The 18,871-nt window shown below is 47.8% G+C and overlaps 1 protein-coding gene across 2 annotated transcripts in view; it reads left to right on the plus strand.

The window, feature by feature from the left end:
• MAD1L1 (mitotic arrest deficient 1 like 1) overlaps positions 1–18,871 on the plus strand; it is a 358,952-nt gene that overhangs the window by 144,153 nt on the left and 195,928 nt on the right. For both annotated transcript variants that reach the window (XM_037506710.2, XM_037506712.2), the window contains exon 11: positions 1,217–1,361. In XM_037506710.2, the coding sequence (XP_037362607.1) occupies positions 1,217–1,361 (145 nt within the window). The remainder of the gene's footprint in view (positions 1–1,216; positions 1,362–18,871) is intronic.

An 18,871-nucleotide genomic window follows, 5' to 3' on the forward strand; every position in this document is an offset into this window, starting at 1 on the left:
AATCCTAATGATTTTTTTTTTTTTTTGAGATTTTAAGGTTTTCCTCTGGGAAGAGGTACTTGAAGTAATAGCATGAATCTTGTGTTTTCTGCCCACCTGGCATGTGTGCCTTGCCCGTACCATCTCTGTAGGCTGACTTCTCCACCAGCCAACCTCTTCCCTCTCTTGGGAGATCCCTCTGGGAGCTCTTGTGGGGCACATAGAATCACAACTCTGGCCATCATTTGGGACCTGGCTGCCACTGGGCACGGCTCCTGGGCTGGCTCTGAAGAATGTGTGGACAAACAGGTGCAGATGGCCAGAAGCAGGTGCTGAGGGTGGATGGTGTTTCAGACAAGGAGCGGCCAGGATCGCACTGAAGTTGCATCACTGGCATACCAAGGAGGATGGCTGCTAGCCTTGGGGGCTGGGAGCTGGAGATGCCTCTGTATCAGAGGCCCTGTCCTTACCCGTGGTCAGAGGAGATGACTTGGTAGTGAAGGAGGCTGGCCCAAGAGAAAGGCTGTTGTAGTAATGTGGTAAATTGGGGCAAATGTGAGAATTGAGGTAGAAGTTGGGGAGCATGGAGATAGGAGGTGCTTACTAAGATATTGACAGGAAATGCCAGCTGGCCCCATAGCTTCCTTGACCTGGCCTCTAGAGGGACCTGGGACTGTGTGTAGGGGAACTGCTTCCCCACCGTGCTGGTGTGGGTCTGGGAGATTGTGTGGGGGAACTGCTCCCCCACCGTGCTGGTGTAGACCTGGGAGTTTGTGTGGGGGAACTGCTCCCCACCGTGCTGGTGTGGGCCTGGGAGATTGTGTGGGGGAACTGCTCCCCCACTGTGCTGCTGTTGGACTGCCCCCCACCAACCTGCACATCTGTGGCCGACTGATTCGGATGGAAGTGCTGGCTCTGGTAATTTAGCTCATTCAGAAGAGCCGTCTCCCCAAAGAGCTGCCTTGCTGACAATTTTTCCCATTGTGTGTGGAGTTGGTGCTTCCCCTCCCCCGCTGCCTGCCACGTTCTGGGATCACCCTGGGTGTCTATTTGAAATCCAGAAACTCCTGAAAGGCTCTAAGTAGCTATTCAAAAGTGAGGAAATGACAGTGAGCTGGTTGCACGTGCAGCTCTATTTTGGGATGAGTAACGAACCATCCTCGTCTTGGGGGGCTGTCCTGGGGAGCTGTCCTGTGGGCCTGGCTCATTTCTCTGTCCTTTTGCCCTTTCTCTGCAGTGCCCGGGAGCTGGAAAAGGTCCGGCAGCAGCTTCAGGACGAGGTCCGTGAGGTCAGCACTCAGCTGTTGGAGGAGAGGAAGAAGCGGGAGACACAGGAGGCCCTGGCCCGGAGGCTGCAGAAGCGGGTCCTGCTGCTGACAAAGGTATGGGAGTTGAGCCTCCTTGTGGGGGCTTGCTCTCCAGGTCAGAAGCTCCTAGCTCGTTTCCCTGCCATGTCCACGCTGAGTCTCTCCAGGCACCTATGTTTGTCTGGATCTATCAGACCTGGTGCACTTTTGCCATAGTATTTTAGACCCTCACTCTGCGTGGTCTTACTTGTGTGGAACCTCCTGTGTGTCACAGCTCAGGTCAATGTGAGCGCTCTTCTCCCCAGAGGAGAGTTGTGGCAGTTTAGTCATGCTGTGGCTTTTTATCCTGGGTTGTCAGGATTATCGAAATGCAAGAAGGAGTTCGCCAAGCCCCAGTATTGGCTGTTGGGACTCAAAGGGAACTGGTGTGGACCCTATCTTTCTGGAGACCTCTCCAAGTGTCTTAGTGTCCCCTCCCAGTGAGGGCAGATCCTGGGGGCTTCATATATTTCCCAGTGTCAGCCCTTTGCCTTTCCCTCTGTTAGTTCCAGAAATGCAGGGTAAATTGCAGTGGGTCTTTGACCCAGGGCCTGGTGAAAGCTGTCATCTGTGTCCAGATGCACCGGGCGGAATCTGTTCCTGTTCCCAGCCTCCTCCATGGAGACTCGATTCTCTCTAATTGCTCTGTGCTTGAAGAGCTTCTGATGTCTGGTCCTCGAAGCAGAGTTCGCTGAAGCGTGAATTGAGGTTTTTGTGTGAGAGTGTTATTTAAAATGTTGCCTTGGATGCTGAAAATTCACAAGATGAGTGAGGAAAAAGCCTGAATCTGTCCCCAAATGCTCTCTAGGCAAGGGTGGGGGTGTCCAGCTTTCAGCAAGGACTCCTCTTGGCTGCCCTGCAGCTAGTGTTGAATGCGGAAAGATGGTTCACCTGGGAAATATCAGAGCTGTGTCTAACAAATGATTGCCTGTTCTTGATCATGTTTCATGAAAACCTAGGCTCCTTACCACTGAAACCTCCTGGTTATGAAGCTTTGAGAAAACAAGTCGTATCTCAACTGCTAAATGCCTGCTGTGTTCTGGCTTTTCTAGCCTATTCCTTGGTCATGCCATACCATCTCTATGAGGAGGCCCTCATGTGTGTTTTGGCATCAATTAAGATCCTGGTACTTCCTGGGTGGGTCTTAGCCAACCTCTCCACATAGGTATAGGGTGGCTCTTCAGGTGACCCCCACAGGGGAGACATTGCAAATGTGTCCTCAGGTGGCTGCTACATGGAGTTCTCAGCTGTGTTCTGGCTCAGTACTTTTGTGTGGTAGATTATGGTTGCTTCCACTGAACTGATTTCCCACAAGTTTGCTCCACCTTCCCTTCTTCCCCAAACACTGATCATGCATCAACTTCCTGTGCATCAGCTTTGTGATGGCCTCGTAGACATGGCCCTCAAGGATTGATAATCTGGTGGGCTAGACAGGCAGAAACAACCAACAGACACATCTTTGCCAGCCCTGAAAAATACACAGAGCATCATGACAGGAAAGGAATTGCTAGAGGAGCTGATGGTTAAACTGAGACCTGAGGGTTCTGTTTATGAAAGATATGGGAAGAAGGTGGCCTTGTCATTAGAGAGCCCATGACTAGGCCAGGCGGGGAGGTACTAACAGTGTATTGGCTATTGTAAATAATGCTGCCATGACTAGGGGGTGCCACACGTCTGTCATTTCATTTCCTTCAGTTATGTACCCAGAAATGTACTGCTGGGTCATATGGCAGTTCCCAGCACCAGGTCCAGACATGCAGAATGTATGGGTGTGTCTGCCTCTGGGTGCTCAGGCTGGTGAGAAGACTTCCACAGTGGATGGACAGATGGACAGAGTTGCTCAGGGCCAGGGGATAAGATGGGGCAAAGCTGTGGGGCTCAGGTGGAGGGATGTTTGGAGTTGACAAAGGCAAGCAGCAGAGGGGGTGCTGTGGTCCCTGATGTGGGAAGCATAGAGCTTTCCTGGGATAATGAGTAGGAAACCCTTTCTTTGTGATCTCAGAAAAGTCCATCATTCTCTACAGATTTCCCCCCTACAGAAAAAACAGCTCAGGCTAGATGACCCAGACAGAGTCTGTTCTGAGTGTGCCAGTGGCATTTCATGCTGAAGTGGCTTAGTCATCAGCCTTATGGATTCTCACTTGGACACTGCTCATGAGGCATTGTGAAAAATCCAGAAGAGGAAAACAGGATAGAGGGTCCTAAAAACTTAAAATAGAATTGCCAGATGATCCAGCAGTGCACTCTGGGTACATAGCTGAAGGAAATGAAATCTCAGATGAGCGGCATCTCCTAGTCTTGGCAGCATTATTTACAATAACCAAGGCATGGAAACCACCTAAGTGTTGATTAACATATAAATGGATTAAGAAAATGTGGATGGTGGAATATTATTCAGCCACTGAAATTTAGCTAAAACATGGATGTAGCATTACGTAGGGGTATTATGCTAAGTAAGATAAGTCAGACAGAGAAAGACAAATATATACACTATCTCCTTATGTGGAATCTAGGAAAACTGACCTCATTGATAGAGAACAGATTGGTGGTTGCCAGGGTCAGGGAGAAATGCATGGAGGTGATGAAAAAGTTACAAGATAAATTGACAAAGAAAAAATGCAAACCACGGAAGACGTGGTTTGGTTCCCCCTCCCTTGGGAGACTCTGGGGAGCTCCACGCCAGGGTTCACAGCTTCCATGACCCAGACCAGTCCAGCCCTCTGGCCATGAGGACATCACAGATGCTGCAGAGTGCCTTTGAGGTGAGGAGTGGTGAGGAGTGACCACACAGAGTGCCTTTGAGGTGAGGAGTGGTGACCTCGTGATTTTGGGAAAGTCTGTGGAGTCTGTGAAGCTGATTAGCAGGTGACAGGTCACAATGGTAGATTGTTTGGAGGCTGGTGGGATCTATTTGTCCTCCTCCCAGTTCTCAGTGGTGAATGATATGCCACTAATGGCCTTACCTGCGGCACAAAACTCCAGCTCCCTGGCACAGCCTAGGCCCTGATGAGCCGCCTTTCTGCTGGCATCTCAGTCATAGATGTGTGTTAGTTACAGGTGTTCTTAGAACTCTGCCTGGGATGCAGCTGGTGCTCTGTGTGTTCTTTGTGGACTTGTGTGTGCTCAGTCCTCCTGTCTCTTCTCATCTGTCTGGAAAGTACCCCCTTGTTACTGTTCTCTTCACTGATCTCCACATGGGATATCCCCTTCTTTGTCCAGACTCCCAGAGCACTGAGTCTCTAGGGTTGTCACTGTCCAGCTGAATGGGACTCATGGCCTGAGAGCTACTGGCTGTTGCGGGGCGGGGGGAAGGGGGCTGAGCAGCTGGCCTTGGTGCGCTCACGGACCTCTCTAGCTGCCACATTCCAGGCAGCCCAGGGCTCTCAATTCCTTAGTTCTGCCTGCGGCTCGTCCTGGTTGACATCTGGCTGGTGATGGCTCCCATCAGCTCAGGGTGACTGCTGTCCCTGGTGGAGCTCACAGGCAAGTCCTTGTTTGGTTTCAAACAATTACTGATTTTTATTTAGCCTTCAGAATAGTTTTAGGTTTACAGAAAAGTTGTGGAGACAGTGCAGAGTTCCCACATACCTACATCTGGTTCCCACTATTAACATTTTACATTAGTGTAACACTTGGGTGACAATTAATGAGCCCAAACTGATAGACTGTCATTAACTAAAGCCCACAGTGTCTTCACATTCCTTTACTTTTTCCCCTGTGCCCTTTTCTGTTCTGGTTCCCACATGACTTTTTGTCTTCCTGGACTCTGACAGTTGCTCAGACTTTCCTCATTTTGGATGACCATACAGGGGTGAACAGTGCTGCCCAGGTGTTTTATAGATGTCCCTGCACTCACATGTGTCAGGACCTTTTCTCAGAATAACCTGGGTCGAGGGTTTTGGGGAGGAAGACCCTGGATGTCAAGAGTCCTTCTCATCACATCCTGCCATGTGTGCCTGCTGTCAGGGTGACTTGGTCACCTGACTGAGGAGTCTGTCGGGTATCTCCACCAGAAGGTACATCCCTCCCCTTCCACTGTCCCCTTTGGAAAGTAGTCACTGTTTTGAGGCTCATGCCTATGAGTGTAGGAAAAGCTCCCCAGACTAGCAACTCCTTGGGATTTTTCTCAGGGAGATTTGACTCTTTCCCCATTTATCTGTTTATCCAGTCATTAGTTGAAATCATGGATGACTGCCAGAAGGACTCATGGATCTTTATTTTTGACTGGTTTTAATCCAATACTACTTTATTTTGTAGCTTGAGCCACTGGGAGGTCTTTTGGTTGTTGGCTCCTGTGTCCCTTTGACAGGTCCCCAGCAGCTGTTTGTGTGTGTTTGAGGACTCTTTGCTTCTTGCTGTCTGGTGCTGCAAAACTCTCTAGGCTTATCCTATATATTCCCTGCCCCCATCCTAAAGTCTGCCATTGCTCCAGGATCCCTGGTCCTAAATGGTGTTGGAAACCAAGATCTGAGTGTCAGGTATATCTGTTGCTATTGTTGCTCCTTGGCTTTCTCAGTTGTCAGAGCCCGGAAATGTATGTGCACATACTAACTTGTGTCTACTTTTATCTATAAATACTTCTGTGTGGGCAAATGTTTGTGTGTGTATTAACTCATGTACACACTTACTATAAATACTTGTATATGAAAATGGATGTTGGAACTAACTCATTTATACACCTATCTGTGAATACTTGGAGATGTAGCCTACAGGTCTCTATTATACTAACTATGAGTTCATATACATCTGAACCCTAATCCCTCCCCTCAAGGGTCATTCCAAACTCCTCTCCTTGCTTATCTGCCCTTCCACTCTAACACTGAGAAGCCGCCATCCACCAGCTTCTTTGTATCAATGCATTACAGGATCAGAATTGTTAACCTAGGAGATGGTTTTTTTTAAACCTTTCATTTTGAAATAATTGTTGATCACAGCAAGTTGTAAAGATAGTACAGATGGCCCCTCGAGCCTTCATCCAGTCTCATAATGGTCACGCTTTACATAATTAAAGTATGATAACCTGGTGTTGGTGCAGCATGTGTGGTTCTGTTGTGTTCTCTCTTGTGTAGATGTTTCCACACTTTTAGGTTTTAGAAGTGTTGCTGTCATCACAATGCTGTCATCTCCCAGTGTCCCCTTTCTAATCACACCCTCCCCTTCCCCCCAACAGCCCTAGCATGGCAGTCACTAATCTGTTTTCTCTTTCTAAAGTTTTGTCATTTCAAGAGTGTTAAATAAATGATTTGTGCTGAAAAGTGGCATTTTCAGACTAGTTTTTTCCACTCCCCAGATGCCCTGTCTATCCAGATGCTGCATGCCAGCAGTCCATTCCTCTTGCTGCTGTGTGTTCTGTGTGCAGGCAGAGCGTGACTAGTGTAATCCTACACCCGTTGTTGGACATTTTCATTGTTTCTGGGTTTGACTATTGCAAACAAAGCTGATCTGAGCACTGGTGCACAGGTTTTCTGTTGGACAAGAGTTTATTTCTCTGGATAAATGCCCAGGAGTGCTTGTTGGCAATCAGGTGGTGACTTTTTGAGCTGGATTACTGATGGCCTGCCTTTGTGGTGGTCGCCTGGAGTTGGGGGAGCTTCTTGGGAAGTCAGGGGGACTTGGCCTTTGTCCGCAGGGTCATGTTCCTCCTCGTTAGGCTGAGCTGTGATGGGGCCTCAGGGAAGTCTGCCTGGGGGAGCAGGGCTAGAAGCCACAGGAGCATGATATGTCTTGAGGCCCTGCATACCTTGGTCTCTGTGGTTGGTGTGACAGCAGGAGACAAAGCAAGTGTATTATCTTCCACTTCTGTGGGTCAGACATCAGATGGACCAGGCTGGTTCTGGGGTTCCAGGTGCTAGCTCAAACCTTGGAAGAATGTGGGATTATTATCCTGAGCTCTCAAGGGAGAGTTTGCTTCCAAGCTCATTTGTATAGTTGCAGAATTCAGTTCCTGAGGTCATAGGACTTGCGTTGTAGCTGGTAGCTGGCTCTTCTTGCTCCTAGAATCTGCTCATGCTCTTTCTCAGCTTTCCACACGGCCCCCTCCAGCAACACTGGGTCAAGACCTCCATGCTTCAGATCACTCCCACTTTTCTTGCTTTCATATCTCTCTGATTGCGCTGGAGAAAGTTCTCTGCTTTTGAAACCTTGTGTGATTAGATTGGCCTACCCAGGCAATCCAGGAAATCCTTCTTATTTTACGGTCCAGACCTTAATTTTATCTGCAGAAGTCCCTTTTGCTTTGTCAGGTAGCTTAGTGACATTACCAGCTTACCACCCCTGTGTCAAGGATGGGCAGTATGTAGATGGGCAAGATTTGAAAACTTAGATGTCTGCAAGGCCATGCTGTGGCATGAATAGGGGATGTTCCTGCTGCAGCATGACGGAGAATCAGAGTCCCAGAGCAATCTTCTCAGTTTTACGAGAAGTCGGCAATTTGGATATTTATATGAAGTGTTCCTGTTTGCAAATTACCATGTTGGTTAAACAACGTATTTTAATTTTTTTCTTTTGGTGATAGCAATAATTTTGTTTACTCAAGTATCAGACCCCAAAGAACAGATGTTGGAACTTGGGCAGTTCAAGTTTATGCTTATATTTACAATGAGTAAGCATCTTTGGGGAGATTTGGCCAGAGACGCTTTGATTATCAGCAGGTATCAGAAAACTTAGGGTGCACCATCACTTTGTGTGTTGTTCTTGTACAGGACCACACAGCCTCACCCCCACTCCAAATTTAGTGGGTGCAATAATACAGCAAATACCAGATGAAGGGCTTTGTGGGCTGGATTTGGGTTGTCACCTTTACTGTTTTGTGACCATCACATCAGTTCTCATGGCCATTCAGATACCCCCATTTGGTAGAAATCCTTTCAAATTGGGGCATGACTCCTGGGCAGAGCCAGATGGTGATCTCTATCACCCTTGGGGTCTGTGCCCTCCTTGCCCAGGTGTGTCCCCCAGCTTTAGTAAAGCTTTGTCCTGGCTTCCTTCTGGACACTTGTGTCCTTGTTCTTGAAGTCTACTCCCTGATGCCCACGGCAGGACGTTTCTGCTCTTTTCTCCCTGCTGCTCAACAGGTTAGAAGCTGGTGGTGCTTTCTGGTTCATTGAAGTCCTGCTCTGACCCGCTGTGCTCATGACTGCTCTGAGTTAGGGAGAGAGTGGGGATTGATTGCCTGGCACTGACTGATTATTTATACTTACTGTCGCTCTGAGGCATGTTTGCGATGGGTCGATACTGGCCGCCCACGCAGCCGGGTCTGGCATGTGGGGATCCATCTTGCCAGCTGGCATGACGAATCTGTTCATCACCGTGCTCTGTGGAGGGGTGTGAGCCTGCTTCTTTGTGGTGAGTCCCCTGAGTGCCCACTGGCCTGTGGCTGAGGGGTGTTCCTTTCCGAGGCGCCCCCAGCTGGCAGTTGTTGGACCTCAGGTTGTTTGGTGACTAATCTTTCCTTGTAGTTGCTATGAAGAGAACCCCCACCCCTCTGGAACCCCCAGTGTGTCTTCTTGGGGTAGAGTGTGGCGTGTGAGAGCTGCCCCCTTCCCTGTGGCTCTGGGCCAGGCCCTGGCAGATCTGCCGATTGAGCTGGGCTCTTGGCCCCTGTGTCCCCTCAGAGGGTCCTATTTGTGTGCTTGACATTTCCATGTACAGTGCTCAGAAGGTGCAATTTTATTTTGAGACCTTATTAAGTGCTCCAGTCTAAGGGTTTAATTGTTACTGATAGCTACGAGTATAATTACCTTGGTAAAATACCATGACTATTTTAAGCAGTTGAAAATTGGCTTCCAGAACTGGGTGAACACAAACCATTTTCCTATTTGAAATGAGAGCTATTTCCAGTGTGCCCCTAATATTCTACAATATGGTTACAGAATTTTGTTATTTATAGACCTTAAGCTGTAAAAACTAACTTTTTTTAGCAAGACCTTTTTTTTTTCTCTTTAAATGAAAGTAAACCTTCTCGTGTATGCCTTCCTTCCTTGCTGCTCTCCCCTCCCCCAAAACCCAGACTGGCGTGGTCTTGGGAGGAGGGCACAGGTGTCTTTCTCAACTTGAAGTTGGAGCATGTGCTTTGCCAGTGGTGACGTCATCTTGTTGGCTACCCTGCATGGGGAGACCAGAGGTGGCATACTCCAGAGGTTTGGAAGGAGATCCAGATTCTGAGTTCTGGGGTGCTGGAATTACAGGAACTAGTAGCTCTGTTATACAGCACTTACCATCTACAGTCCCTTCTCCAGAAGGATCACATATACTCACACCTGTGAGACCCGTTGTGAATCAGACACCCCGTACAAGCATGAGATCTCCCCAGCATACAGATTCCTGCTCAGCAGTGCTTAGAAGTGGATACTGCTGCTTTGCCTGATTTACGCAGGCAAGCGTGGACAGGACACTCTTGGAGACGATGCACAGGACACGGCAGCCTTCTCTGCAAGGCCCAGTATAGATAAATATAGATCCTGGAGGAGCGCTCAAGGGCAGAGAGACCATCAGCAGAAGTGGCTGCTGCTACTTAAGAAACCATCTTGCACGTGGTTGGAAGGCTCTTTTGGGAGATGAGGCAGGCGGTCTCTCGGAGGACTGGCATGCTCCTCCTGCCTCAGCCGGTGGGGGTTGTCCTGGAATAAGATACTCCCCACCTCATTTGTCACAATCCACAGTCCTCCCTCCAGCCAAGTCTGGCTCTCACAGTTCCTCATTAGCATTTTCCTGTACCTTCTAGAGCCTTTTCCAGGGACCTGGGCTGGAGGAGGCATGTGTGAACTCAGCGACTCTGCTAGCACCTCCTTCCTTCCCCAGGGGTACTTTTTCTTCCTGTGGTATTGCTCTGAGTCTCCACCTCCTTTTTTGGCAGAGAGCCTCTGGTTGGATGTGGGTATCTGTATTATTTATTTTGAATAAATACAGTGCTTTATATTCCTTGCATTCTCTTGGCAGCCTTTAAAAACTGTAATTATGTAGAAGCTGTGAAGGTGGGGCTCTCCATCCATTGTTCTCTCTGTGTTGTTCCGTTGACTCGTTGCCCACATCTTGGGTCAACGTCTCAAAGCAGGGAGGTCAAGGGCCTAGCACATCCTTTCGCTGCCGTGCTGAGCCCCTTCATCCCAGAGCCACCGGCACTCAGAGTGTCTGACTTTGTTACCTACCCATGATGCTAGGAGAATGGACCATCTACTCTCTGGAACCCTCTGCTGTCCCTGGAGCCATTCCCATCCCTTACCCCAAATCTGTTTTCAGTTTCTGGCAATTTTGGTGTTTCAAGAATATTATATAAATGGAATCATGTACTATGTGATGTTAAAAAATATGTTAGCAGAATGTTAACATATTTAACAATGTTAAATATTTTTAAATGAATACTTCCATTTTTAGAGCAGTTTTAGTTTTACAAAAAAGACAGCAAGTAAAGAGTTTCCATATCCTTCTCCTCCTGCCCCCCAACTTCCCTGTTGTTAACATCCTGCACTGGAGCGTTATGTTTCTTACAATCGATGAACCAATATTGTATTAACTAAAGCCCGTAGTTTACCTTATGGTTCACTCTCTGTGAGCTTGTATTCTACATTCTAGGGTTTGCTCAAATAATGTCATGTGTCCGCATTACAGTGTCTCACTGAATACTTTCACTGCCCTGAAGTCCTCTGGTTTCTTCCTCCTTAGCCCTCCTTCTCCCGGCCCTTGGCAACGGATCCCTTTATTGCCTCCGTAGTTTTGTCTATTCTAGAATTCATATGATTGAATGAATCATGGTTTGTAGACTTTTTAGATGGGCTTCTTTCACTTAGTAATATGCATTTAAGGTTCCTCCCTGTTTTGTCGAGATTTGTTGGCTCATTGCTGTCTGGGCAGAATAATACTCCATTGTCTGGATGGACCAGTTTATTCATTCACCTACTTGAAGGACATCTTGGTTGCTTCCAAGTTGTGGCTGTTATGAATACAGCTGCTATAAATAAACATCTGTGTGCAGGGTTTTGTGATGACATGAAATTTCAACTCAAATATCTTAGGGTGTGGTGGGAGTATTTAGCTTTGAATGCTTGTAACACCAGCATGTCCCTGTTCCTGTCTACTTTATGAAGCTTTTCACACACGGTGTTTTCTTTCCTTTTCATGAAAGGGAGGTATTTCTGTCTTACTGAGGAGGACTCTGAGACACAAACAACAGGGAAGAGTGATATTGAAGTTGGGGCCTGGATAAGTGGGTTCTGTTCTTCCAGGTCTCCTGCTAGTACCACCTGCACCCTCAGGCCTTCCTCACTATCAGTATCTCAGTATATCAGTATCTCAAAGGTCTCTGCTTTTTGTTTTCATTTCACTTCATGACTTTCTCAGAGCCTGGATGTGGCATTCAGGGGAACAGGTCTGCTTTTCCAAGTGACTGAGTATTAAGTGAAGAGACACTGAAAATCAGGGGAGGGCCCTGAGGGGAGCTCACTCCTGTGCAGGGTGGGGCTTCATGTCTGGAGGGGTCAGTGCTTGAAGGGGCTTTGTGGTTCAAACAGGTTCTGAATAAGCAGTTCCCCAACTTACTGGTGTTTCCTGGCTCACAATGCCTTGCGGTCTCTGTCTTCTCAGCAGCAGCTCTTCTGCTGCTCCTGCGCTCCTTCGCCTGCTGCTCAAGAAAAGATAAAAAAAAACCCAGCACATGTCCTGCTCCATCCTCAGTAGCTGTGTGGCTCAAGCCAATTCCAAGCCACCTCAGGCTGCTGAGCAGGAAGCAGGGCCACAGAGCCCAACCTCCACGGCTCTGTGGATGCCAAAGGGCACTGTGAAGCCCTTTGTGCAGCCCCTCAGGCCTGGTCCTCCTGAGGAGAGACCTCTCTCCCCCTAGCCCTCCCATGCCTCCCACAGCCTGCCCTCTCCCCTGTGCACCTGGACCAGGCATGTTCTCTTCCCTCCTTAGGGCCCAAGACACTGGCATGTGTGCAAACCAGGACCTCAAGTTCCTTTCCCTTGGAGAAAAGCAGATTATGTCTGTTTCTCTTGCAAAAGAACACAAAGGCCACCAGCTGCCTTTGATCACCCACCTTCATCCGCTTCTTACGTCCTTTAGAGTCTAGAAGATTCCTAATCTTATTAAAAGGATTTTTCTTGTGTGTCTTCTTTTTTAATGCTGAAAAGTCTTGGACTGAGGTAGCATGGAAGGAATTACTTAATACTCATTCCCATCCCATCTTCTGTCACAGTGCCCTTTGGCATCCACAGGCCGTGGAGGTTGGGCTCTGTGGCCCTGCTTCCTGCTCAGCAGCCTGAGGTGGCTTGGAATTGGCTTGAGCCACACAGCTACTGAGGATGGAGCAGGACATGTGCTGGGGCTTTTCTTTTTATCTTTTCTTGAGCAGCATGTCCTCCTACCCCAAACCTGAAACTATCCCCTTAAGTGGGTTACTCTGCACAGCAATTTCTCCTTCTTTTTTTCCTTATAAATACGTTTCAGTTTGAAAACTTTCCTGTTTGATATCGTTGGAAGAGGGCCTGGATGGACCTGGTTTGTGTAGGTATTTGATGTTGAGAGCAGGAATTGTCTCTCAGTCTTCCTGCCCTGGGGAACTCTGGATGTCCTTGTTGGTTGAAGCAGCTCTTGAAATCACAGCACCATATCTGATGCTGGTGCACAATGCTGTCACATGACTCTTCTATTCGGAGACCCAAATTATTATGGTCTCTTTGTGATGTCCCAGGGGACCATGGCAAGGTGTGCTGAGGTGAACTTAGCCACTACCCTCGATCCCTATTTCTTGAGATGGACTGAGCTTCCTCCAGCTTATCTCATCACAGGACTAAGGGTGACCAGGCACGTGCTGTTCTGCTGACTCCTGAGACCCAGTCTCGTTGCGGGGAGGGCTTGGCTTCCACTGCTCTTCTTCCATCTGTCCTGATGCCAGGCTGTCTTTCCCTACAGCCTGGGGAGAAAAGATGGCTTGGGAAGGGCTTCAGATAACCTTCTACCAGGTCCCCTGGAGCTCGGGGCTTTGTTGTGAGTTAGCATCTTGGGTCATGCTTTGCAGAGGACCCATAGGCCAGTCCTCAGTGAGGTAGGAGTGGAAATAAGATCAGAACCAGTGTTTGAGACACACTGTGTGGTCAGGGATGTGCTTCCTCTCTCTTCCTTCTCCATATTGGAAACCAGAAAACTGTAGACCAGAGAGGTATAGTCACCTGCAAACAGTGATTAATCCAGAACCCCTCTGGATCTGACTCACGGCCCCAGAGGAGCCCTTGGAGATCTCTCAGGGCAAGAATCCTCCAGGGTCCCATCCTGATCGGACTTCCATGTCCCTGGAGGAGCTCCTGGACATCTCTCAGGATGGCCTGCCCTCCTGGCCACCTGGTGTTCACGCTCTCCTGCCACAGGGAGGGCAGGACCAATGGTATTTGCTTTCTCTAAACTCAGTTCGTATTCAGGCCCTGCTTCTTTCTTATTGAAAATATGTGCCTCCATCTTAGCAGGTTGAGAGATCTCCACACAGCTTTCCATAGTGGCTGGACCAGTTTGCACTCCCACCAGCAATGCAGGAGAGTTCCTATTTCTCCACATCCTTGCCAACATTTGTTGTTGCTAGTTTTTTTAATATGTGTCATTCTCACTGGTGTGAGATGGTATCTCATTGTAGTTTTGATTTGCATTTCCCTGATTACAAGTGATGCTGAACATTTTTTCATATGCCTGTTGGCCATTCACATTTCCTCTTTGGAGAAGTTCCTTTTTAGCTCTTCTGCCCATTTTTTGACTGGATTATTTACTTTGTTGAGTCTCTTCAGCTCTTTGATTATGTGATCAGTCCTTTATCATTAGTGTTGTGTGCAAAAATTTTCTCCCAGTCGGTGGGGTTTCTCTTTGTTTTTGTTATTGTCTCTTTTGCTGTGCAGAAGCTCTTTAATTTGATGTAGTCCCAGCTGTTTATCTTTGCCTTCGCTATCACTGCTTTGGGTGATGATTCTTTAAAGATGTTGCTGAGGTGTATTTCATGTAGCTTCCATATGATCTAGCAATTCCACTCGTAGGTATTTACCCAAAGGACACAGAAACATTAATTCAAAAGGGCACCTGCACCCCTATGTTTATAGCAGCACTATTAAAATAGCTAAGCTATGGAAACAACCCAAATGCCCTGGATCAAGAAGATGTGGTACATATACACCATGGAATATTACTCAGCAATCAAAAAAGATAAACTCATGCAATTTGCAGCAACATGGATGGAGCTGGAAGGGATCATGCTCGGTGAAATACGTCAGAAAGAAAAAGAAAAATACCGGATGGTCTCACTCATAGCAGGAATCTAGAAAACTTAAATAAGGGACCAGGAAAAAGACTAATTATAATAAAGTGAAAAATCAAAATCAACAAGCAACTATAAACCAGAGACACACTACCAGGGCGGGGGTGGGGTGGGGGAGGAGTGATTAGAGTCAAAATTATGGGGAGGGGGTAAGAATTGTATGGGGAATATAACCAAGATGAAAATGCATGCATTGTGCAAAAATGAAAAATGATGTAAAAACTATATAAAATAAAATGAAATATGTGCCTCCACTTTTGCTTGATACTAGAGAAGAGTTGAGAGGGGGAGGTGCAGTGGTGGTGGTGAGGCTAGTGAGACATCATCAGCGTGTGTTTTCTAATTTAACATTTGCTCTGCTTAGTGCATTGGCCCTCCTCCTTCCACAGATAAGCAGGATCCTCTCGGCTTTAAAATTTAATTTTCAGGTGTTAATATATTGTCCTTTCTAGGCTGACATTTCTATTATATCCATTTAAGTAAAAAAGCCCACCTGTTTTGTTATGTGAAAATGCCATTTTGCAAAGTTATTAGAAAGCCAATCTTGTCACCAGTATTGCATTATCCCATGGAGGGGGCAACTGGAATTGGGTCATGGCAGAAAAAAATTCCTGGGAGAAAAGCAATTTTAGGAAATATAATGAAATCAAAACATAATGCCTTTTATCCCTTCCAGTTTTTAGGTGTTTATTAAGATAGGGCTGTGGGCATGAAGAAGGGAGGTGCCTTGGGCACCTCTGCCCTGCTGAGGGTGGGAGGGACAGATCAAAGGGACAGGGAGGAGAGGTGTCTGTGCTGGCCCATGTGTCATTCTACTCACTGAACTGAGCTGTCCTCTGCCTCTCATCCTGGCTCTGCAGGTGGGCTGGCACCTGAAGGGCTTCCCTGTGCCCCTCACAGATCTCCCTCTTCAGTCCACAGTGTGGGTGGTGTTCGAAACTATAGCTTCCTGGATTCAGATAAGCTGCCTTTATGCTGCTCTAAATTCTGTCCATCTCAGAAGAGACTGCAGCCCCTGTCTGTCTGTGCTAGGGCTTCCTGGGCTCCACAGCCCCAGGGATGTGCTGGGGAGGAGTGATAGCTGACCATGAACTTGGGGTGGTGGCACACTGCATGTGTCTTGGCACTAGATGATCTGATTGAGGGTCACCCTCTGAGGCACTGTTAGAAAATTGGGTCTGTTTTCTTTGTGGGGAATGGTGACCCTGTCCCCATTTGATATGGTGAATGAAATCCAAGTAACTTGAAAAGGCCGGAGTTGGCCAAGCCTGGCTTGTTCGTAGGCGCTCACTGACTCATACCTGTGGCATGAGGACTCCACCACCAGTTCCTTGGCTTGTTCCACTGTTGGAGCTGGCAGACACTTCCTAACACCCTGGGACTGCCTGGCCCTATACTTGGCCCTCCAGGTGTACCACTAGAATCTTCTCCTCTAGTGTTCCAACTGGAAATGCTGTAGTAGGTGAGCGGGCGGGGATGAAGAAGATGGCCCCATCTCTTATCCTCCAACCCATACTGCTTGCTGTTCATCAGCATACCTCTGGGCCTTGGCATGTGCCTCTGCTGTCCTGGCTCGTTCCCACTCCAGCCCTCCATAACTTCTGGCTCACCTGTCATCTTGACTCACCTGAGTAGGTTGAGCCTTTTCTGTTCCGTTCACCAGCACTTTGCATATAGTAGAAAATGTTCAGTCTTGAACTTCACTTGACAGGGGAGGAGACCCAGAACAGTAGGGTAACTAGTCTGGAGTTCCCAGGGCAGAGGGACTGCCTTCCTTGCTGGTACATGTGAAGGGGTCACTGCACATGGCTGCCGAATCAGGTAGCCCTGCTGCCGTCTCTCTGCCTGCCATAGTGGGTGTTTGGGAACATCAAAAATGCTTGTGGCAAGATAGTGGATACAGATGTGTCTATTTTTGACATTGTGACTTAAAATTAGCAAGTGGGACGATGATGTTAATTGCCTTTTCTCCCCAACAATGAAAGTTAAGAGCATTCAGCTTCTGATTGCAGAGGGGCAGGAAGGTGAGCAGGGATGGCCTGAACCTGAACTTTGCAGGCCGCTCCTTACTCCACAGCCTGAAGGTGTTGCGCCACCCAGGGCTGTCCCCACTCTTCCTAGTAGTCTTCTCCAGACTTTGTTGATTGTGCTTCCTTTGTATGTAAAACATTTACCACTTGCACCCCTGTGTGCATATCCATTTTAAAAGCATGCCAGTAGTTCATGGTCAATATTAAATATTTCATAATCATATATGAGTACATTTATTTTGTATGAAAAAAAAATTATATGTAAAAATAGGAATTGCACTTTTTTTCTCCACGGCTTCCTGGGTCTCCAACTCTCTGTTGGTGAAGGAGTTGGTTAGGGTAATCAGGTAGGCTTCAGTGCTGCTCGAAGGGTAGGGGTGCAGAGGGGCAGAGCCTGTGGGCATCTTCTTGGACTGTCCTTGAAGGGGCTTGCATCCTTGTTCACCCACTTTGGCTCTTCTGTCACTGAGTGGGATAGCCCTGTGTGGAGTGAGGTCACAGCCTGGGGGCGCCTGTTCTAGCCAGTGCATGTGGGCGTGCTCAGTGTCAGATCCACCTGTTTACCTCCTTTGGCTTACTTTCTTAGATGGCGTCTATGCTGGCTTGTAAAACGACAGCCCCTGGAGAATATTCCCAGAGGTTGCTAGTCCTTTGGGAGCCTCTAGAAGGGTATCTTTAGTGATGTTTGTGAAACCCCAAATACTATAATGAGGTGCGTCAAAGTACAAGTTAACTTATTCCCAGTTCTGAGAAATCCCCACAAGACCCCCGTGGTTTGGAGCTGTGTGCAGTGAATTGTGTAGGTCCTTGGTGGATCTTGTCTTCATTTACAATTTTAATATTTTGTTCATTGGGGGGGGGCATTAATTTTGAATTTCCAAAATGCTGCATTAGAATTTTGTCCATTTGACACAATCTTAAATGTTGATCTTAAGGCATGTAAGTCCCTCCTCACTTATATTGGGCCAAGGCAAACCCCTGGCTCCAGAGTTCCTGCAGCCTGAACAGCTACAGTAGGAGCATGACTTTGGGAGGAGGGGGGGCCCTTGGAGCCCCTCAATAAAGAGAGGACCTCTGCCTTTACAGATGGAGAGACTGAGACATGGGGAGGAGTAGGACCTTGCCAAGGGTGTGTGGGAAGCGGCCTCCAGCACCTGCATAAGCATGCCCACTCCTGCACAGTTGGTCTTTATCTGCCAGCAGGTGGACACATGGGATTGGGAGTTATGGGGTGTTGGAAGAGTCTTCCATAAGATGCTAGAATGACCCATGCCCTGGGCTGCATTAGCAGACGAGTGTCCTTGTTTATGCTTTAAAATCCCCTCTCATCTTTGTGGAGACCTGTTCTCTTTTTAACTCAATTTCGAAGAAATCCAAATCTTTGAATAACCTTCATCCTGAAAGGAAAGGAAGTTGGCTGCAGGTGAAAATTGATGGTCACGCTCAAAGACATGGTTCCCCGCCAGGCAGCCTCTTGAGTGTTACTGCTAAAAATAGCCTCAGCGTCTTGCTGTTGTTGTTTGAATTGTCTCCAAGTCTCTCCTGGTGATTATTTCAAAGATATTAAAGATGCCACCAGCCTCCTCTGGTTGTTGCTGGCTCAGGTGTGTCTGCCCTTGGCCTGGGGTGGCATGGCCTCATAGCCCTGTTGATGGTTAAATCAGCATTTTCACTGTTAATGGGCGACTCTCTCAGTGGGCTCTGCCCCATTGAGTTGTCCTTGTTTTTACTGCCCAAAGAATGAATTCTCAAAGTTTCCCAACCCTCGTTCTGTGGGAGGACTTCAACCCTGAGTCAAAAGACATGTCGCCCCTCTGCAAGGGATGAAGTGGGGTGGGGCACTATTGAGTATACTTCGTGTAATGCTGGCAGCCATGTGGTGGCCTGAGGTCAATTGAAGTTGCTGTTCGAGTTGCCTCTTATTCCGAGGGACCAGGTCGATGCTTATAGAGGTCAAGCCAACTTACCAGGATCCCAGAAGTATTGGGGTTTGCCTTCCTCAGCTCTGTAGTCTCCCTTTCTGTTGTGTATAAAAACATGTCTGAGGTGGCCAAGGAGTGAGAGTTCCTTGCCTCCTGCCCCTTAGTGCTCCTCAGATTCACTTCCTGCGTGGGGTCATTCCTGACTTACTCAGCTCACTGAGAGCTATGAAATCAGAGGTAGTAGTAAGGTAAGGTATTTGGCGAGGTATAGTGGTTGGCAGGTCCTTCAAGAGATGGTGACATTGATG

Source organism: Talpa occidentalis, unplaced genomic scaffold (genome assembly GCF_014898055.3).
Source record: "Talpa occidentalis isolate TD23 unplaced genomic scaffold, MPIMG_talOcc4v2.1 talOcc4.12, whole genome shotgun sequence".
Taxonomy (NCBI): Eukaryota; Metazoa; Chordata; class Mammalia; order Eulipotyphla; family Talpidae; genus Talpa; species Talpa occidentalis.